Below are 25287 nucleotides of genomic sequence, written 5' to 3' on the forward strand. Positions count from 1 at the left end.
TGTAGGGAACCACGTTATATAATTTAGCAAAAATGTTGCCACCACTGCCACACTGGTTTTGGTACAGTGTTGGGTCACCACCTGATGTCCAGTTTAAAATCTGTGTACTAAAGCAAAACCAGCTGAAAACAACTAGTGTATCAGATTTTAGCAGAAAGTGTTGTAAATGCAGTCAGTACCTACTCTGGACACATCCTTTACTTCATTCATTCATCTTCAGCTCAACATCATCTCTCCATTTCTCCTCCGCACAGACTAAAGACGGATCAATAGTGCTTCTTGCCCTCATTTATGTCTACGCTGTTTAATGCTGTATAAAAATGTCTGCACGAAAGCATGTTCGCCATAGCTCAGCTGCTTTTTTTTTTTTTTTTTTAGGTGGGAGGACTTATCATCAGTTACTCTGTCATTGGCTATCATTCTTTTATCAGCATCCATTCATCATAGTTCATGAAGAATTCATCATCATGGTCATCTCGGAAAATGAAATGGAGGCAACGAGCCTGCCCTGTAGAGCCTACAGTTTCACTGTAAATTCTCCCTGTGTCCGAATAGGCATACTTCCCTGCTACACAATATGCAAAAAAGCAGATCATTGCATCTTTTTTTCTCTCTCTCTCTGCATACAATAAAAGTACTTTTTTGACTTGTTGAAGATCAAAGAACACAAGGGTCAAATGGCAAGAAATAAATGGGTGTTTCTTCAACTTCGGGCATTTTTAGCACTGTGGATTTCAAGAAAGTAAAAATGTTCACACTCTCAATATACTGTATATACAGTATATAGTATACACAGATCAGCCACAACATTAAAACCACCTGCCTAATATTGTGTAGGTCCCCCTCGAGCTTCCAAATCAGCGCCAACCCGCATCTCAGAATAGTATTCTGAGATTATATTCTTCTCACCACAATTGTACAGAGTGGTTATCTGATTTACTGTAGACTTTGTCAGTTTGAACCAGTCTGGCCATTCTCTGTTGACCTCTCTTATCAACAAGGCATTTCCGTCCACAGAACTGCCCCTCACTGGATGTTTTTTTGTTTTTGGCACCATTCAGAGTAAATTCTAGAGACTGTTGTGTGTGAAAATCCCAGGAGATCAGCAGTTACAGAAATACTCAAACCAGCCCGTCTGGCACCAACAATCATCCATGCGATTATCTAATCAGCCAATCGTGTGGCAGCAGTGCAGTGCATAAAATCAGCAGATATGGGTCAGGAGCTTCAGTTAATGTTCACATCAACCATTAAAATGGGGAAAAAATTTTATCTCAGTGATTTGGAGCATGGCATAAGTACAGGAATTCGAAGGCAGTCTCTCTTTTTCTTTTGCCATCTCTTCTTACACATCTAATTTCCCTGGTACTATCATGTCTCTACCATCTCTTTCTTCCTTTCTCTCTCTCCCTCTTCTTCCAACTTCCTTTCTGCATCTGTCCTACATCCCTACATCCTCAATTTACTTTAAAACAGACACTCTCCTCCTAAACTGCCATCCTCTAATCCTGTTAGAGGGGTGGGCTTTGATCCTCTGTGAGTGATCATGTTTATGGTGTGAAGAAAGACAGAGAGAAAGAGAGACAGAGAGAGAGTGCTACATAGATTAAAGCAGAATATGCATTGGTGTTGACGTTCCAGCACTAGCTGCATCTCAAGTGACTGTTCTATTGGGACAGAGAAGTTATGATCATTTAATGTAGGCTTTAAATCAGAAGCTTAGCTGCCTTGCGAGGCCCTGAGGAATTAAATAAAACAAAATGTGATAGAAAAACCTTTAATTCACTTTCATAAGGAACAAGGTGAACACTAGATGCTGCTTTGAAGACCAAAACTCTCATACTGTGTGGTGGTGGTTGTGGGAAAACAATGCATCAGACCTAGCTATTTGTTGTATGTAATGTCTTTTAATATTCCAAAGTAATGATGATATATATTGGTGCTTGTAATATTTTAATGATGTAAGAGAATCCTGGAGCAATGCATATGCAGATCTCATTTCAATCCTCCTGCAAGCTGCTGTTGTATATTTTAAGACAAACGTTGAAGCAGACATTATAAAAGCATTAGCAGTCTGTGAGTGAAAATAGGTTATTGCATATAATACACAGACTAATATGAATCCATCATGTGTCCAACGGAAATTGATTTAATTCATGCTTTACACTGCTCACTGTTCTGTGCAACCTACAAATGAAGTCTTGTGGTAAATGTTTTTATATGGAATAAGGTAAGTCTTGTGTGGAATAAGGTAAGATGTGGCAGCATATGTGTGAGCTTGTGTTCAATAGGTGCTGATGGGAGGGGTCAGACGAAGTCAGACAGCGAGGAGGTTGTTATAAATGATATACACATCAAATATTATTTTATTTAAGATTTGTTTTTATTTAGGCACCAATAATCAATGATTTGGGGATGATATTGTGGGCTTAATTCAGCATAAGCCACAAACAGACAACTTTAACCATCACAGTGGCAGGGAAAAGATAATCTTCAGAACAGGAAATGATAAAATTTTCCTATGTCAAACAATCAGACAGTTGTCATTACTCTAATGGCTTTGAACCACAAAGAATGTGTTAAGTACATCTTCTGAATTGGCATAAATGTTTTTACCCATCATAAAAAAACACTTTTAACATATTTCATATAATCTATTTTTAAGGGAAAATCAGGTTTAAGTCTGGAAAACTTAAATCCACCAAAGACAAGATCCACAATCAAAACACTTAAGAGGTAATTTAGCCCAGACAAACAGCAATTTTGCCTTCTGTTTGATGACTGACATTTAAGATCAACATTACTGACTTCAGATTCTTAGGCAGAATTTAACTGTGAATGGCAAACTCAAATGGTGCTTTGGGATTTCGAGTTTGTTTTGTGCCATTTAAAGAACATGAATATTAGTGAACTTCATTGGTTCATGGTTTAACACAGCACCTGCTCAAGCAGATGATGGTTTTACAGAACAGTTGCAGCTGCACGTTTGTTTGAGACATTTAGGATGCTATTAAAATGGTTAAAATATTTTAACTGCTAATTTCTTACGAGAATAAAGCAGGGCAAGAGGACTATATCTTCTGTGTAAATATATATTCTCAATATACAGCTGCATATACTTATTTTTATATATATTTTTCTATCGATCTATCTATACAAGTATATATGTATAACAAATTAATGTTTTTTTTAAACATTCCATTACCCTGTCGTATACACAGTATATATATATATATATATATATATATATATATATATATATATATATATATATATATATATATATATATATATATATATATTATAAATGGAAACACAAATGTTTAAACAAACAGATCATTTAAATACATCACCATGCAAGGAAAAATATTTACAAATATATAAAATATCCATCCAATAATACAACACTGAACATTCTTAACATACACATTCATACTAAACCAGTTTTTTTTTTTTTTTTTTTTTTTTAATCTCTCAGGGATATTTTTTAATCTTTATTAGTGGGCCTCTGTCTAAGACAAATTACTCTTGGCAGAGTTTTTCTGGCAGTTGTGGAATGAGGACTGAAATTGCATGATGATATATATGTGTTTGTGAAATGTCACTGATAATTTGTTGTTACTTCAAATGTTCAAATGTTATTTCAAGCATGCTAATCATGCTCCATTTATATTCAGTGTATTGCAAATTCTCAATTTGTCTGAGTGGCAATATGTTTTTTGATGAGCCTGCCTTTGTTAGCCTGTTTCACCTGATTCATTAAACTGAAGCACTTACACACAATGTCTCCAAAAACCATAAATTATAATTATCCTCCTTGGGTCTCTCATTTACATTGCATTTATATTACCTCTGCACCTGGGCCATCATAATGTTTGTGATGGAATTTTGGAGATTTGAGTTTTATGCCAGTACTTCATGCTGTTGTTATTCATTAAACACATAAAAAAAAAAAAAAAAAAAAAAAAATAAAACATACACAAATAAACATTACAACATTCAAGCATTACAAAACAACATCTGAGATTATATACACTACCGGTCAAAAGTTTTGAAACATTTACTCATTCTTTATTATAATTTTTTTTTTTTTTCACATTTTACAATAATAGTAAGGTCATCAATACTATGGAATAACATAAATGGAACAATTATGTTGTGACTAAACAAAATCCAAAATAAATCAAAACTGTGTTATATTTTAGCATCTTCAAAGTAGTCACCCTTTGCCTAGAATTTGCAGACATGTACTCTTGACATTTTCTCAACCAACTTCTTCAGGTATCACCCTGGGATACTTTTTAAACAGTATTGAAGGAGTTCCCATCTATGTTGGGCACTTATTGGCTGCTTTTCTTTATTATTTGGTCCAAGTCATCAATTTCAAAACCCCCCTTTTTTTTTAAATTAAATTTTAGTTTTATAATAAAAGAATTAATATGGTGGCACAAATATATTTTTGTCTACAAAACTCATTTCAAACATTTAAGCTTACGTCTTCAGATCAAAACACTTTTAAGTGTCAAGTGTATCAAAACTTTTGACCAGTAGTGTATATAGAGAAAAAAGTGCAAAAGACATCATTGAAAATAACATAACGAGTGAGTCTATTAGTGGACTGTTTTTGCATTCATGTAACTGCATTTTGTATGAACTACCCAGTTGACACGTGGAGAAAATAATAATTTACCTTATTTGCAGTTAATTTGGCCCATCATTAGGCATGTTCTTCCCCTTAAAGTCCAGGACATCCCATAGAAGGGTGGGGTTTTCACAATTGTGCTGTGCTCCCCAATGCTCCATAACTTCCTGTTTCTTGTTGAACACCTTACTGCAAAGGATGCAGTTAAAGTGGGACCCCACCCTCAACATTAAAGCTTTACTCAAACCCTTTAATACATGGTCGTCCTTTCCTACAAACCCTTCCTCTTCCACTTCTCGACTCTCTCTGGCTCCTTGATGGTGAGAGTGGAGGTGCCGTTTAAACTTGGAAAAGGAGATAAATTCTTCGTCGCAAGTGCCGCAGTGCACTAGATTGCGTTTCTCATTAAGCTGTCTCCAGTAATGTGCCGCATGTTTGACCAGCTCATCTTCTGCTTCGCGACCTCTGCACGAGGCCCCCTCTCTTAGTCGCACTTGGACCTCTTCACCGTGCACGTACAGCAAGTGCAGCTTCATGTCAGCAAAGGTAGGTGTGATGGCCTGGCAGCGGCCACACTTAATCTGTAGCTCTACTGGGTCAACATGTTCTGAGGCCTGTTCATCAGCCTCTGGAGATCTGCAAGACAGAAAAAGAACATTTACATAACGAGCAAGCAGGGTTTAGCAGAAACTATTGTTGAAGATGTTGAACTTTCTTAAGGCACCAGAGAACGTTTACACTGCGTCATTCCTATCTATCAAACACTCCATTAGATCATTCTCTTGTGTGTAGTTTCTCATGGGGATAAAACATCCCAGTTAATGATCAAGAGACAATAAGCACATTTCCACCAACAGGCCAACGGTTCTGAGCACGGTGAGAAACGGTTCCAGTAGCATTTTCAGTCTAGCACGGTTCAGTACAATTCGATTACAAACTGTTCCTGGCCCGAAAGCATGGCTAGCTCAGCGTGGCTAGCTAACCATATTTAAGAAAAAAGAACCGTGCTAGTGGAACGCCTGTAGTGGGTCGCCGACTCTCGACTGGTTACTTGCCTAGTCAGTCCATTCTAATCCTGATTTTGCAGCACTACAGTGGAAAAAAGACACTTTACCTGTGCCAATGAGCCTGGATCGGTATGGAACAGCACAATTCCTCATTTGGCCTGATGGTGGAAAAGCGCCGATTGCTTGTTACTTACATTTCTATAGGCATGTTTTCCTCGTGTTGACTGATGGATGGCTCCACAGTGAGTATGACTCTGTGCACCTCTCTCAAGTGGCTGAAGTAGACACCGACATAGCCAAACGACTTCTCGCAGAACTCACAGCAAAGGCTCTTCCTGGGTCTGCTTTCCGCATGGTGCAGCTTCATATGAGTGCTCAGACTGCCCGAGTGAGCATAAGCTTTCCTGCACACAGGGCAGACATAAGGCCGTAGGTTACTGTGGCTGTTCATGTGACTCTGCAAGTGATGCTTGAACTGGAAACACCTGCTGCAGGTAGGACAGCGATGTAGTGGACGACTTTCCACGTAAACCAATGCTCCACCACCTTCACCATCTATAACAGGCATCTGATCATTGGCTTGAGAAGACTGGGTAGCACTTGATCGTTTTTCTGATATCTGCTTCCCTACTGAGAGCTCCTGATCAGAGTACTCTGGAGTTGACAAGGAAGGAAGTGGTACAAGTTGTGGAACAGTGGCTTCCATTACCAGTACTGGCTTGGGACGAATACTTCGATATTTTTTTGATAGGTCAAGCAACTTCTCCTGGGAGGCAGAACTCACACTAGTTGGAGGTTTCTCAGGTACTCTCCTTCTGAAAAATGACAAGGATCTCTTCTTTCGGGCCTCGAAGGCCAGAATATCCTCCATGGTTTTCCTCTTCCTCCCTCGCCTTTTGCCTTGAGGCTTCTTCAACTGGGTGTTAGGGTCTTGGCTTTCAATTCTAACTTTGTTGTCTGTGGTCTTGGCTTTGCTGTCTGGAGGTTTGGCTCCACTTACAGTCTGCCTCTCTGAGAGCTGGGTGCTGGAAAGGCAGGATGGTGCCAGGAGGGAGTTTTTCACTTTGGCATAGGGTAGGATGGGCAGCTTTCCCTTGGGTGGAGATGGAATGATCTGAACAGCTTTGCTGAAGATAGTGGGAGAGAGAACTGTGATGGCACCGCCAGCTGAGGCTGGACTCTCAATTGGGGTTTTAACCGGTGAGATATTATTGACAGGGGCAACAAGCGTGGTTTTGGAGGCTCCAGAAGGGTAGTGTAGGTTGTTGAGTGGACCTCCATTACTCTTTTGTTCCACTGTTCGATCTGTCTGTGAACCTGGTAGCAAGGGTGCAACAAAGATCTCAGATGAAGCAGTGTCAATCATAACAAGCTTCTCAGATGATGGGTCTGGACTCTGCTCTGTTAAAGCAGATGATCGAACCTGTGTTGTGGCCGAAACCTTGGCTGGACTCGGTGTCTTGCAACTGGCTTTCTCTGGAGCGCCCCTGCTTCTCACAGGTTGGTATCTTGGAATAGGCAGCTTAAGGTTCTTCTGGATTGACTGTTGCTGTTGTGTCTGAGGTAAGGCCACTAATGAGAAGGTCCCCTCTTGTCCAGCCACTTGCATGAGGGCGTAGTTCCGGGCAGGAACGAGGATGGATTTGGGGCTGACAGCCGTGGATGCTTCTGGAAGGGCTGAGGGAGGCTGGCAGGACAGGACTGCAGGTGATGGAACCATTGCAGGGGCTTTGGGGGCAATGCTGCGAAACTGGAGACCCTTCATCTGGGACTGGGGCCGTGCATCACCTGTCAAAACAAGATCACACTAAAAAATGCCTTGTACTTTTTCACCTAAGAAATCACACGCACCTTAAAAGAGAACAGAAAAGGCATAAAAAGAAGGGATGCCATGCTAGACTTATCCTGTTTTATCTCTTTTTGTCATTTTCTTTCTCTTTGTCACACACAACAATCTACCCTGGGGCAAAGAGTTTGAGCCCCCTTTGATTCGGGCTTAATGTATTGCTCTAGTTCATGCTGTGGCTGACTAAGGCTCATTCCAGTGCATGCTTCTTAATGCACTCTGACACACACACACACACACACACACACACACACACACACACACACACACACACACACACACACACACCTCCTTTAGAGCATGAAAGCTGCCCGGCAGTAGAAGCTTTATTACATGAACAGGAATAAGCATTAAATAAACCTACTCAAAAAAAAAAAATAAATAAAAAAATAAAAATAAAAATAAAAAAAAAAAACTGCTTGCTGACCTGGCTTCTCAATAAAAATATATAATGGATGGCAAGATGTAGTTGTTTAATGTCACTCTTTTCTAAAACATAGACTGAAAACAATCCCATTTTAAGAAATTAGAACAAATCACATATTAAAAATCTCAGATGTGAGGAAAGAACATTTACTCTTTAGCAGATACATTTATGCACTTTTAGCAACTTTAAGAGCATTCAGGTATACATTTATTATTGCATGTATTCCTTTGGAATTGAGCCCATGACCTTGCCATTGATAGCGCCATGCTCAACACGTTGAGCTACAGGAATGAACAGGTCAAAATTAGAGATTTCTCTCTGACTTCTTGACAAAAGAGAGCAGCCATGGTTAAATGTTGGGTTAAATAGCTTAGTAATAATAGAGAGCAGAACTAAACAAATACATTAGTCAGGAAGGAAAGAGAGAGGTGTAACTATAAAGATTGCTGAGGAAGGTGGAAAAGATTTAAATGAAGTTTTAATACACTGCCTTCGGAAGTCTGCACACACAAAGCAGGGTAATTTCTAATCCCATTTAGGCCACTTGTAGAATTAATTAGTCTAAAAACAGAAACATCATAAAAAGCTGTGTTTTTACCAGGCTTTAAAGGGGAAGCTGAGAACACTTGAAGGGGAGGATAGTAGGCTATTTTAGGTGTGAGAAATGAGGACTTATTTATAGCTATAGTAATGTTCACAAAGAAAATGGGAGCATCACGGAACGATTAGCAGGATGATATGTGAGAAGTTCAAAGGTGATATCTGGTGTTTATGTTTGAAGAAAAGTTATGCTCCGGCCACCATATATATTCTTGTGCAGGTCTGCTTTTTGTTGCAATTACCAGATTGTGTTTGTGGGAATGAAAAAAGTGTGTCTGTGTGTGTGTTTACACCACACCCACGCGTAAAGGAATGTGCTGAGGGTGCCAGATGTTGGTCAATGGGTCAGGGGGATTTACCTGGTAGGCTGACGTTACAAAAATTCTTTCTACTTCCGTAGTTTCATTCTTACACCATGTTCTAACCAGGTGTGATGCAAGTAACTAGTAATTAGTCTGTCCACACTGAACTTGAGACAACTGCAAAATGTCACAATCACAAGGTAATCAGAAGATTTAAAAAAAAAAATTGTACTGTTATGTATAGCAGGATTTAAAACCAATAACATTTCACAATGGGCGGGGCTAACCAGCTCGACACAGCAGAAGCGACTGACAAAATGTCCTTACGCTTGTTGCTTTTTTGTCATTTTGTCACATCTGATTAGTACACGTATTAGTGACTACAACTGCAACTTTACTAATGCTCAACCTTCATAAGATTGCATGTAAAGAGGCTTGTTCACCATTTTTTGAACAGTGAAATTGTCTCTATACTCACTCTGTGTATGTGATTTCAGAGGGCTGGAACGGGGCTCTTGGGTTTTCATGCCTGCCACACTATCACTGAAGATCCTGAAAAAAATAAAAACAGAACAGAACTGTGTAATTAAGACAATAGATGCTTTAAATTATAGTGTTTATAGGTATCTGCGTGTGTTCAGTGATGTCTTCTCCCCACTTTCCTCTCACTATCTCGATCAAAACCAGAGGACATTCCAGATGTCACACAGGCTCAGATTAGAATCAAAGAAAAAGCAGAAAAACAACAGGAGGGGAAGGATAGAGAGGGAGGTAAGGAGAGTTAATCGAGGAGGAGGCAATAGTGAATGAGCCAGGTGAGACTAGAACAAACAAAGTGTGTGTGGGAAAGCAAAGAGGATGGGGAGGGATGTCATTTGACCTGTACATGAAGGTACTCATCTGTGGCAGTGAGATAGCAGCCTTCGAGTGTGTGTGTGTGTGTGTATGACGAGGGGAATATATTTTAAGGGACGGTTATTCCAGAACCCTGTAGGTCTGAAAGGAGATGAAAGGAAGGGAATTCTGCAGGAGATAAGAGAGGTGGACACAAACGACCGTTCTGGAAAGACCATCCGTATCCAGCGGCCATGAGCTCCTACTGCCACACAAGCACACACATACCTCACACATCTGTCAAATCTCTGTGCCTCTACGAACTTCCCAATCGCTACACAGTACAGGTCTGTCATTCTGGATTTTCGTTTATTTAATCAACTCCCTGTTGGCTAATTCCCCTGTTGTTCTGGGCAAGCTGTGAAGTCGTTAACACGTGTGAAAATAATAATAAAAAAAAAAGGGTGAAGATGAAGAGACAATAAACTGCACATGCTAAACCTTCTTAGCCAAGTTTCTTCACAGAATTTAACGAGAATTTTCCTCCAAGTCCACTGATCTGTTTGATATTAAAACAAAAAGAGTGTTATTTCCCGAATGTACCCATAGGAAGTATCATCTGATTTTTTTTAGCTTCTTTCCCACTTGATTTTGTTTTTTTCTCACAAGTTTGAAACTGCAATAGCCGCCTTTGCATTACATAATAAAATGTCACACCAAGTAAAATGTATTTTAAAAAAAGATAACACAAACACACTGTCCAAGCTAAATAATTCACATTAAGTTTTAAATTATAAAACAATTAATATATATATTTGTTAAATTATGACAAAATATTTGGAAACTTACTTGGCTGGTGATATAATTTTTTTTTTCCTCCCATTTTCTCCCCAATTTGTAATGCCCAATTCCCAATGTGCTCTAAGTCCTCGTGGTGGCGTAGTGACTTGCCTCAATCTGGGTGGCGGAGGACAAATCTCAGTTGCTTCCGCGTCTGAGACGTCAATCTGCACCTTTTATCACGTGGCTTGTTGAGTGAGTTACCGCGGAAACATAGCGCATGTGGAGGCTTCAAGCTATTCTCCGTGGCATCCACACAACTCACCACGCACCCCACCGAGAGCGAGAACCACATTATAGCGACCATGAGGAGGTTAACCCAACATGACTATACCCACCCTAGCAACCGGGTCAATTTGGTTGCTTAGGAGACCTGGCTGGAGTCACTCAGCATTCCCTGGATTTGAACTCGTGACTCCAGGGGTGGTAGTCAACGCCTTTACTCGCTGAGCTACCCAGGCCCACTATGTTTCCAAAAGAGCGCATCTTGAAACTAATTTTGCGATCCTTCTGGGCTGCACTATTAATAAAAATAACATCAAAGTCTCAATATTGTCATATGTAATTGTTAAATTGCAATTTCATTCAGTGAATACAAGGTCTGTGAGTGCTTCAGAGTGAACAGGTGACATGTTCTAAGATGATGCGCTGTCTTCAGTGCTCAGAACGGTTTGCGTGCATTGCCAAATCAAAGTGCTGCAGATTCACAAATTAGCGCAATTCCAAATATTTGCGAGATCTGGAGATGATATCACTTCAACAGATTTTTAATGAGCAACATTCCAAACAGACAAATACACACTACAGTGCACTTTCAGTGTTACCCCAAAATAAAAACTTCAAGTGAAGGTAAACACGACAGCACTTTCAGCTTTCCGCCAAAATATTGAACAAAACATATAATACTCATAACAATTCATATAATAATTCAGTATTACATTGTATTATAATAAAAATTTAACTGGGCTCCAAAAAGTGAGTGAATGTTCACAAAAAAATGTTGTAGTACAAATATATGTAGGTAAATTTAGCTTTTTAATACTGTATAGCTGTATTGGTGCATCTAAATGAAAATTATTAAATATCGTTCTTGTGTTAATTTAGTGAAAAACTGTATCTTCTTAGCTACAATGGCTGTTAGTTTAAATGATGGTTCCTCTGATTAATAGAACATTTTACAATTAACTTAAAATGACATTTCTGAGAAATTGATACTTTTATTCACCAAAGTGGCATTCAACTGATCACAATGTATGGTCAGGACATTAATAACGTGAAAAATTACTATTACAATTTGAAAGAATTTTCAGAACTTCTTAAACTACTTCAAAGAGCTCTCATCAAAAAATCCTCCACGTGCAGCAATGACAGCTTTGCAGATCCTTGGCATTCTAGCTGTCAGTTTGTCCAGATACTCAAGTGACATTTCACCCCACGCTTCCTGCAGCACTTGCCATAGATGTGGCTGTCTTGTCGGGCACTTCTCACGCACCTTACAGTCTAGCTGATCCCACAAAACTCAATGGGGTTAAGATCCATAACACTCTTTTCCAATTATCTGTTGTCCAATATCTGTGTTTCTTTGTCCACTCTAACCTTTTCTTTTAGTTTTTCTGTTTCAAAAGTGCCTTTTTCTTTGCAACTCTTCCCATAAGGCCTGCACCCCTGAGTCTTCTATTTAATGTTGTACATGAAACTGGTGTTGAGCAGGTAGAATTCAATGAAACTGTCAGCTGAGGACATGTGAGGCATCTATTTCTCAAACTAGAGACTCTGATGTACATATCGTCTTTAGTTGTACATCTGGCCTTCCACATCTCATTCTGTCCTTGTTAGAGCCCATTGAAGGCCCTTTCAACGGTGGATAGGGGTCAGCATGAGCACTCTGACCAGTCTGCAGCTACGCAGCAAGCTGCGATGCACTGTGTGTTCTGACACCTTTCTATCATGGCCAGCATTAGGTTTTTCAGCAATTTATCTACAGTAGCTCTTCTGTGGGATCAGACCAGCTGAGGACATGTGAGGCGTCTATTTCTCATACTAGAGACTCTGATGTACTTATCCTCTTGTTTAGTTGTACATCTGGCCTTCCACATCTCTTTCTGTCCTTGTTAGAGCCAGTTGTCCTTTGTCTTTGAAGACTGTATTGTACAACTTTGTATGAAATCTTCAGTTTTTCTGGCAATTTCAAGCATTGTATAGCCTTCATTCCTCAAAACAATGATTGACTGATGAGTTTCTAGAGAAAGCTGTTTCTTTTTTGCCATTTTTGACCTAATATTGACCTTAAGACATGCCAGTCTATTGCATACTGTGCAACTCAAAAACAAACACAAAAACAATGTTAAGCTTCATTTAACAAACCAAACCAATAGTTTTCAGCAGTGTTTGATATAATGGCAAGTGAATTTCTAGTACCAAATTAGCAATTTAGCATGATTACTCAAGGATAAGTTGTTGGAGTGATGGCTGCTGGAAATGGGGCCAGTCTAGATTTGATCAAAAATTCAGTTGAATGCTACTTTGGTGAATTAAAGCACCAATTTCCTTCTGAAACAGGAAAATATGTACATCTGTAAATTTTTGGCCACCAGTGAATACATTTGAAGTCAGAAGTTTTCAAACACCTTAGCCAAATACATTTAAACTCAGATTTTCACAATCCCTGACATTTAATCATAGAAAACATTCCTTGTCTTAGGTCAGTTAGGATCACTACTTTATTATTTAACTACTTATAATTTAAAGAAATGTCAGAATAATAGTAGAGAGAATTATTTATTTAAGATTTTATTCCTTTCATCACATTCCCAGTGGGTCAGAAGTATACATACACTTTTTTGGTAGCACTGCCTTTAAATTGTTTAACTTGGGTCAAACATTTTGGTTAGCCTTCCACAAGCTTCTAGCCAAAAGCTGCTGGAATTGTGGCCCATTCCTCCAGACAGAACTGATGTAACTGAGTCAGGTTTGTAGGCCTCCTTGCTCGCACATGCTTTTTCAGTTCTGCCAATACATTTTCTATCTGATTGCGGTCAGGGCTTTGTGATGGCCACTCCAACACCTTGACTTTGTGTCCTTAAGCCATTTTGCCACAACTTTGGAGGTATGCTTGGGGTCATTGTCCATTTGGAAGATCCATTTGCGACCAAGCTTTAAATTCCTGGCTGATGTCTTGATATGCTGCTTCAATATATCCACATAAATTTCCTTCCTCATGATGCCATCTATTTTGTGAAGTGCACCAGTCCCTCCTGCAGCATAGCACCCCTACAACATGATACTGCCACCCCCATGCTTCACGGTTGGGATGGTGTTCTTGGGCTTGCAAGCCTCACCCTTTTTCCTCCAAACATAACGATGGTCATTATGGCCAAACAGTTCAATTTTTGTTTCATTAAACCAGAGGACATTTCTCCAAAAAGTAAGATCTTTGTCCCCATGTGCACTTGCAAACTGAAGTCTGGCTTTTTTATGGCGGTTTTGGAGCAGTGGCTTCTTCCTTGCTGAGCAGCCTTTCAGGTTATGTCGATATAGGACTCATTTTACTGTGGATATAGATACTTGTCTACCTGTTTCCTCCAGCATCTTCACAAGGTCCTTTGCTGTTGTTCTGGAATTGATTTGCACTTTTGCACCAAACTACATTCATCTCTAAGAGACAGAATGCGTCTCCTTCCTGAGCAGTATGATGGCTCCGTGGTCCCATTGGTGTTTATACTTGCATACTATTGTTTGTACAGATGAGCGTGGTAGCTTCAGGCATTTGGAAATTGCTCCCAAGGATGAACCAGACTTGTGGAGTTCCACAATTTTCTGAGGTATTGGCTGATTTCTTTTGATTTTCCCATGATGTTAAGCAAAGAGGCACTGAGTTTGAAGGTAGACCTTAAAATACATCCACAGGTACACCTCCAGTTCAGTACACCTCCTATCAGAAGCTAATTGGCTAAATTCCTAAAGGCTTGACATCACTTTCTGGAATTTTCCAAGCTGCTTAAAAGCACAGTTAACTTGTGATATAGTCAATTAAAAGTGAAACAATCTGTCTGTAAACCATTGCTGGAAAAATCATTGTTCACAAATCTGTTTTACTTTTTATTCCTCGTTTAGAAGAGACTGAGAGGAGAGGCATATCCACAGCAGAAATACATTGCAATCTATTAGCAGGAACATGGCACACTCACACAAACAAACCAGCAGTATCTTATCTAGTCACAGCAACAAAGTATTAACTAACTGAATTGAAAACACAAACATGCAAATACATCCTAACACGCTACATACGTAATCCTACAAAAAGACTGCTCTGCAGGAACACAACAACAGATGTTAAAACATGCCAGTCAACTGGAGCACCGAAACAAAGGAACCACATGAAATAATATCAACTCTGCATAATGCACGCACAAACGTACTCTTTGAGTAATTAGCTGTCAACTGAGCCAATCAATGTGGAGGGGAAAAAAAAATCTATTCCAATTTCAAAACTACAGGCTTGCCTGTACATCAGATGTGGACTAATCAATAGGTAAATCATCCCACATTAGAAAGAAGAGAGAATACAGAACCTAAACATCCCCACTGACTGAACTGTTTCAGTATCCTTCATTATATGCATACTGTACTTAAAGTAATATTTCACTCAAAAATTACTCAACATGTTGTTTCAAACATGAGTTTTCTTTCTTCCATTAAACACTAAAGATGATATTTTGCAGAATGTTCAGGCTGATCTTTTCAATACAATGAGAATGGGGCCATGGGCTACAAAAATGACAAAAGGAAAGCACCAAAGTACTGTATGAAATACGTAGTCCAAATGACTTGTGCACTATATTCCAGATCTTTTAAAGCAATATTTTTTGTGTGAGAAGGTGAAGAAATTTAAGTGATTGTCGACTTAGTTTCCCCTTTGCGGTAGTTCTCAAATCTCATTCACGTTTTCGTACAATCAAATATGGTGTGCCAAAAACTGACCTCAATTGACTGCTCACAAGAAATGCAAGAACAACTGATGTTTGACTTCACTGACATCAAACCTGGTGTGACATGTCTTCATTTGCCATATTGGACACCATCAGCACCAACTTTATGGTGCTTTTTGGAGCTTGACAGCCCCTGTTTACTGCATCCTTTTACTGTATTGAAAAGAGCAGTGTGAACACTCTTCAAAATGTATTTTGTGTTGCACGGAAAGTCAGATTGGTTTGGAATGACAAGAGGCAGAAAAGATGACAGAACTATTTCTATTCTCTTTACATATTGAGCTGGAATCTTTCTATTATTTATGTTAATTCTTACTACTATTTTTTCTCTTTCGTTTATGCTATGTATTTGTTACCTATTTTATTACAATTCATTGCGATTTATTGCTGTATACTTAATCTTGTTTATTTGATTCTTAATGTCGTGGAACAAATTTCCACGTGGACAGTAAAGATTTTAATTTAATTAAAAAAAAAAAAAAATGTATAGAATCTACTATTAGGCTTCCATAAATTACATAAAGGAAAAAGCATAGCTTTGAACCAATGATATAATGTGCTGTCTCTAAATCGTTTTGAGAATATTCCCAGCAAAATAATATTAGTAGTAAACATGTCAGGAAACATGGAAAATATGAACATTTCATGGAAATGTTCCAGATGAGTCTGAGATAACAGTGTGTCGTAATTTCTCTTGGGCAGTGATTTTTTTTCTGGAAGACACCGTGGTGAGGAGCCTCATTTCCGCAGTGCCAACCAGACAGGATGCTTTAAATCAAGGTGGTGAACTCTGACCTACAGAATGCAGTCGCCAAGGGCAACTTGTGTGTGTCACCTCTACGGTGAAAGAAAGGGTTGGAAAGAAAGTGACTGCGACAGTCAGAAAGACTCTCGGCACGCTTAGGTTGATGTTGCGTGAACATTTAGATTAGGAGGGGGGCAAGTGGCATAACTGTGATTTTGGATAGCTCAATATTCTTGAAGTTTTTCAATCTAGGATAAATAAGTGAGAAGATACAAGCAGCTGGAAGATCTCTTGGTATTTGATAACAGAATTCACCCTGATGAAGTGATCTAGAAGTCTATATGATGGGCCACAAAACCGTAATGAAAGTGTTCTGGTGGGTGTGAGAGCTTTGGCCAGAGGCTAAGTTAGTGTGAGTCACCTTACAGAACCTTTAAATGACCATTCATTTTTTAGTGTGACATTTTTATTCATTAAATAGGTCACACCACAGAGAAGACTGGTAAGGCACACACTCACACTCTACCTTCAACCCACTCTCTTTTCTTACTCCTTTGCAATATTCCTGTTTCATCACTGTGCCCCCATTTGCAAATTTCATTTCAGGAAAAAAAAAAAACATCTAAGGTTAGGGTTGGGAATGATAAGGAATTTAATGATTCTGGTTCCAGTTCTGATTCCTCTTAACGACACTGGTTTCTTAATACAATTAATGATTCTTTTAATACTTTTGAAGATGAAACATTTGAAATTAAGAAATGCAATACTTTTATTTACTTCCCTCAGCAGTCTGTTGCCAAATGAGATAAAAAAAAAAACTTGATAACATTTTAATAATTGAATTATTTTTTATAAAATTAACCACTTATTATAAAAAAAACACATCTTTCACTACACATTGTCCTACAAACAACCTGTCAGTAATTACACAGATGCATCTCACTAGCCTTAAAGAGATGAAAAAAAATTCGTCATCATTTTCTCACCCTCAAGTTTTCTAATTCCATTTGACTTTCTTCCTTCCACTGAACTCCACAAGAGATTTAAGACAGAATGTTAGCCTCATTCACCATTCACTTTCATTGCACACTTTTTCCATACAATGAATGTTAATGGTGACTAAAGCTAATATTCTGCCTATAATCTCCTGTTGAGTTCTGCGGAAAAAAGAAGGTCAATTGGAACTGGAACAACATGAAGGTGAGTAAATGATAAAATAATTGACATTTTTGGGCAAACTATCCTTTTAAAGGAATGTTCAGGGTTCAATACAAGTTAAGCTCAACTGACAGCATTTGTGGCATAATGTTGATTACCACAAAAATGTCAACTCGTCCCTCCTTTTCTTAAAAAAAAAAAAAAAAAAAAAAAAAAAAAAAAAAAATGCAAAAATCGAGGTTACATTGAGGCACTTACAATGGAAGTGAATGGGGCCAATTTCTGGAGGGTTTAAACACAGAAATGTGAAGAGTATAATTTTATAAAAGCACTTCCATTAATTCTTCTGTTAAAACTCATGTATTATTATTTGAGCTGTAAAGTTGTTTAAATTGTAATTTTTACAGCCATTTTAGGGTTTTAGGGGTTGTTGACATTACATCGTCATGGTAACAAAGTTGTAAAATTGGATATAACTCTACACAGAAAAGGTTTTAAGTGTTTTTATCACACTAAAATCATGTTTACATACATATTGTGGCTTGTGGCTGTACCTTTGAAAAAGTGAGTATTTTAATGTTTCACTTCCATCGTAAGTGCCTCACTGTAACCAAGTTTTTTGCTTTTTTTAAAGAAAAGGAGGGACGAGTCAAAATACATTTTTGTGGTAACCAACATTATGCCACAAATGCTGTCAATTAAGCTTAACTTGTTTTGAACCGGAATATTCCTTTAATTACACATAAAGCAGTAACGGTTCTTGGTTAATTTCTAATTGGATATGACGAAATTAATGACTTGTGGTTCAGCAAGTGTCACATACAGAACTGTTCCGACTGATTCATAAATATTTTCTATCCACTCTTATTTGTTCAGGAATCGGACTACAATGTTTTGCACAGTAAATTCTGTAACGACGCAGTAAACAGTACTTTACATCCGCATCACTGAAAGAATGCACGTTCGAGGCTCGTTGAGATTCATGACAATTTTTTGGTTCCGGTTCTGAATATGCTCTCAGTTCCCAACCCTAACAAAGGTACTGACTAAGCACAAAAGAGAGGAACAAAAAGGGAGGAAGACAGGAATATAGGCAAAAGATCTAGAAACAGAAAGACAAAGCCCAACATCAAGTTTTCTCTTCTGAAATTCGGAGGCTTCAACTCTGCATATAATATCAGAATAGAGAGGCCGGGGAAAAAGCCTGTTATAATATGCACATTTTTAATGTTAGAGAATATGAAACTGAGCATCAAAGCTTATGCAGATACTCATGCCTTAGTACTTGTTCAGGTCTGGGGACCTCAGGGACTTAGCAGTGAGCTCAGGTAGCTAAAAAAATAATAATAAGAGGAGCAACGGTTATCAAGATAGGATAGATCGTCTGTTTGCACATAAACATGGTTTGTTGTGAGTGTTTGCGTATAATTAGTGACCGACACTGCTTTTATATCCACAGACACAAGTGTTCTCACTGTCTGCTCTTTTTTGAGGTTAAAGTATTAGTTCAGCCACAAATAAAGAATTCTGTCATCATTTACTTACCCTACTGTCATTCCAAACCTGTATGACGTTCTTTCTAATGAAGCTTACATTATTTTATTTTTTCTCCCCTTGTTCTCCCATTTTGGAATGCCCAATTCCCAATGTGCTTTTAAGTCCTCGTGGACGCGTAGTGACTCACCTCAATCCGGGTGGCGGAGGACGAATCCCAGCCACCTCCGCGTCCGAGACAGTCAACCCGCACATCTTACCATGCGGCTTGTTGAGCGTATTGCCATGGAGACATAGCGCATGTGGACGCTTCACGCCATCCACCGCGGCATCCGTGCTCAACTCACCACGTGCCCCACTGAGAACGAACCACATTATAGCGACCACGAGGAGGTTACCCCATGTGACTCTACCCTCCGTAGCAACCGGGCCAATTTGGTTGCTAAGGAAACCTGGCTGGAGTCACTCAGCACACCCTGGGGTTCGAACTAGCGAACTCCAGGGGTGGTAGCCAGCATCTTTACTGAGCTACCCAGGCCCCTTTTGAAGCTTACATTAAAAAAATATTTAGCCTATTTTTTAAGACTTACGCATATCAATTGTGAACTGAAACTGAATTGTGTACTGTTTAACAAAATTAAATGAATACAACTGAAAATATTTTTTTTTTTTTTTTATCAATGATTACTCAATAAAATTTGATGGAATTTTGTTATGAAGTTGAAATGCAAAAAACTTCAGTCTTCATTTGCTGTAATCACAAGGAAGAGTGACCAGTTCAACACTCAAAATTTCTCCTGTATTCCACGAAAGTAAGTCATACGGGTTTGGTGCAACATGAAGATGAGTGAATGGTGACATTACTTTAATATTTGAGAAAACCCTCCCTCCCAAGTTTGAGTTTTAGCATTCTATTTTACCTTCATCCTTCTAAAATCTCGCAGGAATCACGCACACTTCTGTTGAACAAAGGAAGCAGTCGTGAATCTAGACTTCAGAGTGTATGCAATGTGATGAGGGAGCCGTCTCTCATTTCCCTGCAATAGAGAGGCACTCTGATATAGCAGCTGTTTCTCTGATGACTATGAGAATCTGGGAAACATTGTCTGGTGAGATCAAAGAGAAGCAGGGCTGTAATTACCACGGTAACCAAGAGTAAAGCTGTTAAATTAAGCAGGCTCAGCCTTCATTCTGTTAATGAGAAATTTCTCTCCTCTCATTAGAGGAGCTATTTACGAGGCGAGTCAAAACCGCACATTGGGGTTTGGAGTGTTATTTATTGATTGAGGGCATTTATCATACCTAAACACTCACTAAATAAAGAGCTAAACAGTTACATCGGAACTAATCAGGTCAGAGCTACTATGAACATAAGGCTAAGCTAAAGGCAGATTCAATTAATCAAAACAACAGTTTTTGAAAAACTGGATCAACATTGGTGAATTGCTCTAATGCCTGAAATATTATGAATTTTGATAATATAACACTAGTGGACAATACCTATTAAAACCTCAAATAAGCGGCCAGAATATGCTACTGTTTTAGTGGAAGATATTTTTGACATTTAGCATAGGCTATATAATTTATTGTTTACTTGGCTATTGTAAAGGCCTATACACAACATAATTGTGTGTATACAAGTCTGCAAAAAAATATGGAGGCATGGGGTTCTAAAGGTGGATGCAGTCTTATAACTTTTGTCCGAGGGATGGCTTACTGTTTAAGACGTTAAGAAAACCCCTCTAAAAGACTATTTAAGCAATATCACACTAGTTCTGTGGCACTGAATATCAGAATGGCTGATAAAGTTCTGTACGCAAGAAGTTAATATCAAGTAACTTGCATTTTATGTTGCAACTTGTAAAATATGTCCAGTTATTTTGTCTGTTTGCACTGCTAACAGTAAATAGTTCAAACGAAGCAAAAGCAGGATCAGCCGTTGCATTTCACCAAGCAACACACAGATTGACTACATTCAGATACAAACAGTGATTGTTGAATCAGATTAGAAGACCGGAACTAACTGTTAATAAACGTTATCACACAGCTCTCTAGAATACTCGATTGTGACTGGTCAATGGCGCCATCTAGCGGTCTGATATTTCTCTGTAACAACCGCACATCAATGTATCAGACCGCTCATCCGGGTTTTTGCAAGGCATCTTTTCTGCTTCTCGGATCACTGTGCATTCTCTACAAGTACAGTAAGCTAATAAAATAATTTAAACTCAAATCACTGATTCCTGTGCATTTGATTATTTATTTATTTGGCAAGTAATTTTGTAATGAGATGTGGATTTCAGCTCTTCAGCAATTTATTTCTTCTCACATAATTACATAATTTCTACGCAAATCAATGTTTCATGTACATTTATTTGTTTCTTTGGCAAGTAATGTTGTAATGAGATAAACAATGAGCAGTCAGACATTCATTAACTACAAAATAAACACCAACAAAACTCAGATGCAAATCGGAGGTGGATTTCAGCTGTTCAGCAATTTCTTTCCTCTCACATAAATACATAATTTCAACGTTAATCAATATTTTGTAAATGTATGTATTTATTTATTTAGTAGGCATGTAATAAGCAGGATAATATACAGACAGACTGTACATTATGCCTTACATATGCACATTTTAAAGAATGACATTACTTACTAAACATATCTATCGAAAAAGTTACAAAAAAAGTACTTTTCCATACTTATTACTGAACGTGGCATCACTGATGGAGTAGTGGTTAAAGCTCTGGTTTAGAAAGCAGTAGGTTGCTGGATCTAGCCACACATGGAGCAAATAATGAGCTATCATCATTGTGGCCTTGATCAAAGCACTTAACATCAGGTTTCTCCAGGCAGGTTTCCATATTTAGTGTACTGTACGTCACTATGGACAAAAATGTCTGTATAATGACTGCTTAATTCACTTGCCAATCTATGACACAGGAGTTGATTTAGATTTTTAGACTTTCATTCACACTGATCTGTTGAATGTAATGTAATAAGGCTGAATTCTCAAATATGGTAATACTGAAGGGACTGAAACAGCTGTCTATTCTATAACGAGGTCAATGGGAGCAAAGGGACTTCTCGGATCTCCTGAGACGCTCCAAAGGGGATTTATTGAGGCCTTGGTCTCTCATTCACTGTTAACTCAGGAAATTTACAGCTGGATCCAGCACTCAATATTGTAGGCTATATACTGTACACTGTACATCACCAAAAACATGATTAGACCTAAACACAAACTATTCCACTGTCAAATGCATGAAACTATTATTTTGTTTTCATTTGGCTGCGCTGCATATAGTGATTGTCCCTGGAGTAAACAACAAGCATTAATGATGCAGGAAGGATGAGACTACTGTATATCCTAGGCCTACTACATGCCCTCATTGTGACTTTTTAAAGACTGGTAATTAAGCACCATGGCTTAATGACAATAGTTTAGCATTATTTCAGTGGGCTGCAGTGCTGGACTGTAATAATCGCAGTCCTAGCAAATCTGACCTCAATTGTACCAGTTTAAGTAAAGATCAAGGGTGTAACTGCACCATGAGAGAAAATGAATGCTCTTGGTAACAACATCAAGTTATTTTTTTATACAATAAGATGTAAACCCAAGCTGGCAGCCAATAAGGATGCACTGCAATGGTTTAGTTTTGACCTAGTGAACGTATTCAGTACTATGGTCACTTCAAAGCAGTTCACCCCAAACTGAACAATCTGTCATGATTTACTCACGCTCATGTAATTTTAACCTCGTATTATTTTCTTTCTTCCATGAAATGGACTAGCGTTGATATGACGCAAGAACTGTCAATGATATATATCCTGACGCAAGTCACAGATTTCGGATGCACCATTCCTTTCACTGTGTGGAAGTGTAGTTGTCTCAGATGAGTAGTTGCTGGATTTGCCAAAGTTTGTGCTATTACATATGTGACCGATATTAAAAAAATTTGTTTGAGGTTTGTTTGTTTTTAACAGGATATCCTTGAGCACAACTGTATATTCCACTTTGTTTGCAAAATTAGGTCCGTGAAAAAAATCGGCACTTGAAAGGACGGAAATTTTGACCACAAAGCCTACACACATTTTCCATTGATTTCTCTGGTGTAGTCTGTACAACCATTCGGAGAGACTGCTGTACCATTATTTGAATAAGAATCACTTGCACGCTGCTCTATTACTGCATTATCCTCAATTCCAGATTAACCATCCCTAAATGTTACATAAAACAGTGTTGTTGGTCATTTTACCTGTCCTTTAGATACATTTTTCCTTAGTGTATTTTCCTTTCTGTTCTTGGCCTGAATAAGCTGTAACGTCAGACCTGATGATGATAGTCAAAAGTGGAACTACCTATAGAGCTAGAACTATCACTAAAGTATTTTAATTTTGTTGATTTGAAATCTAAACATGTGACATTTCAAGGAATAGTTCACCCCAAAAGAAAAAACAATCTCATTATTTTCTCACTCTCATGCCAACCCAGATGTGTATGACTTTTTTTCATCTGCTGACAAAAAACAAAGATTTTTAGAAAAATATCTCAGCTCTGTTGGTTCATTCAATGCAAGTGAATGCTGGCCAGAACCTTGAAGATCAATATTTCAATATCAGATCAACACAAGATCAACAGACCAATATTTAAAGGGATAGTTCACCTAAAAATAAAAAAAAGCATCTCATCATTTACTCACCATCATGCCATCCTAGATGTGTATGACTTTCTCTCTTCTGCTGAACACAAAATAAGATTTTAAGATGAATATCTAACCTCTGCAGGTCCTCACAATGCAAGTGAATGGGTACTAAAATTTTGAAGCTCAAAAAAAGAGCATAAAGGCAGCATAAAAGTAATCAATAAGACTCCAGTGGTTAAATCCATATCTTCAGAAGCGATGATATGTGTGGGTAAGGAACAGATCAATCTTTAAGTCCTTTTTTACAATAAATTCTCCTCACTGCCCAGTACAAGAACAAAATAAGAAGAATGTGAAAGTGAAAATGAAGATTGATAGTAAAAAAAGAAAAACTTAAATATTTATCTGTTTCTCCACCAGACCTATCACATCGCTTCCGAAGATATGGATTTAACTGCTAGAGTTTTATGGATTACATTTATGCTGCCTTTATGTGCTTTTAGAGCTTCAAATGTTTGGCACCCATTCACTTGCATTGTGAGGACCAACAGAGCTAATGACATCTTTTAAAAATCTTCATTTGTGTTCTGCAGAAGAGAGAAAGTCTCACACATCTGGGATGGCATGAGGGTGAATAAATGATGAGAGAATTTTCATTTTTGGGCGAACTATTCCTTTAACAGAAGTGAATATTTTTTTGTGGTGTATTTTATGAATTTGTATTTTGTAGTTTTAAACAGCAGATCGATTAGAACTTTTTTTTTAAGAGGTGGAGATAGCTGTAAATGTCCACCTCTAAATGTGCACTGAAGCTTAACCTGTGGCCTAGTTTTTTTACAATCTAAATTTCTGAGATCTGAGAGATCTGTATTTAAAGTTCTGAATTTCTTTTTAGTTTTACAATTTGAACCTGTAGCTTTATAATCTGAATATTTACAGCTAATTCCACCTCTTTAAACTTCAAAACAAAAAATCTTCCGTTTATAAAAACATTTTTTTTTTAAATATGCCACAAAAATATATATTTTTATTTTTAAATGTCACATTTAAATTTACAATCTAAAATAATTTAGTAATTGTTCTAGCTCCATACTCAATGAGACTAGCAGCATGATGGATAAATAAATCAGGATTGACAACTCAAATATCTTGTGTTCAAACTCTGTAAGGGGCATTCATTAGCCAGAGAGTTCAAATAAGGGGTCTATCCCAGTAGTGGGCCACTCAAAGAATATGCTAAAGCTCTGTCAAGTGACAAGCAACAGGACATTTTGTTGGTCGCTTGGTTTCTGTTCCACATAATTGTACATATTAAATATCAAAGATCTTTTGATTTACTGCGATTGTGTGATGTAGCAGTTTCGGTTCCGGTGTGAAAAGACAAATTGCTTGTCACTGGAACCTTGTTGCATTGCAAATGTTTGCAAATTCGCATTGGATAAAAGTGTCTGCTAAATTAATAAATGCAATATAAAATGCAATGCATAGTGTTCTGTAGCGTTACCAAAAGAATCTTCAGCACCTCTGTCTCAAGACCACCCGCAGTCCCCTTCTTTCTCCTCTTCTCCTTCCACAGCCCTCCGCTCACCTGAAACAAGCGCAGAACAAACACAGTTAAAGGACCCTTTAACCGCATAATCTGTCCAGCCCACAGAAAAGACTAAATAAATAATAAGCTCTTTCAAGTGAATTATTCACATGACATTCTTAATCCACACAGAGTACCCTTGTTAGACACTCCCATGTGAAACAGGA

The 25287-nt window shown here is 38.1% G+C and overlaps 1 protein-coding gene across 11 annotated transcripts in view; it reads right to left on the reverse strand.

Moving 5' to 3' along the window:
• Positions 1–3286: 3286 nt before the first annotated feature.
• Positions 3287–25287, reverse strand: part of LOC127426988 (zinc finger protein 438-like) — a 72246-nt gene continuing 50245 nt past the window's right edge. For 8 of the 11 annotated variants that reach the window (XM_051674257.1, XM_051674255.1, XM_051674258.1 and 5 more), the window contains 4 exons: positions 25037–25120; positions 9303–9376; positions 5844–7437; positions 3287–5278 (listed from right to left, as the gene is read on the reverse strand). In XM_051674257.1, coding sequence (XP_051530217.1) covers positions 4702–5278; positions 5844–7437; positions 9303–9351 — 2220 coding nt within the window. In that variant the 5' untranslated portion in view covers positions 9352–9376; positions 25037–25120 and the 3' untranslated portion in view covers positions 3287–4701. Of the gene's footprint in view, positions 5279–5843; positions 7438–9302; positions 9377–19803; positions 19898–25036; positions 25121–25287 lie in introns of those variants that run through there. The other 3 variants (XM_051674262.1, XM_051674263.1, XM_051674256.1) reach the window with 2 other exon arrangements.

The sequence above is a fragment of the Myxocyprinus asiaticus genome, chromosome 36, assembly GCF_019703515.2.
Source record: "Myxocyprinus asiaticus isolate MX2 ecotype Aquarium Trade chromosome 36, UBuf_Myxa_2, whole genome shotgun sequence".
Lineage (NCBI taxonomy): Eukaryota > Metazoa > Chordata > Actinopteri > Cypriniformes > Catostomidae > Myxocyprinus > Myxocyprinus asiaticus.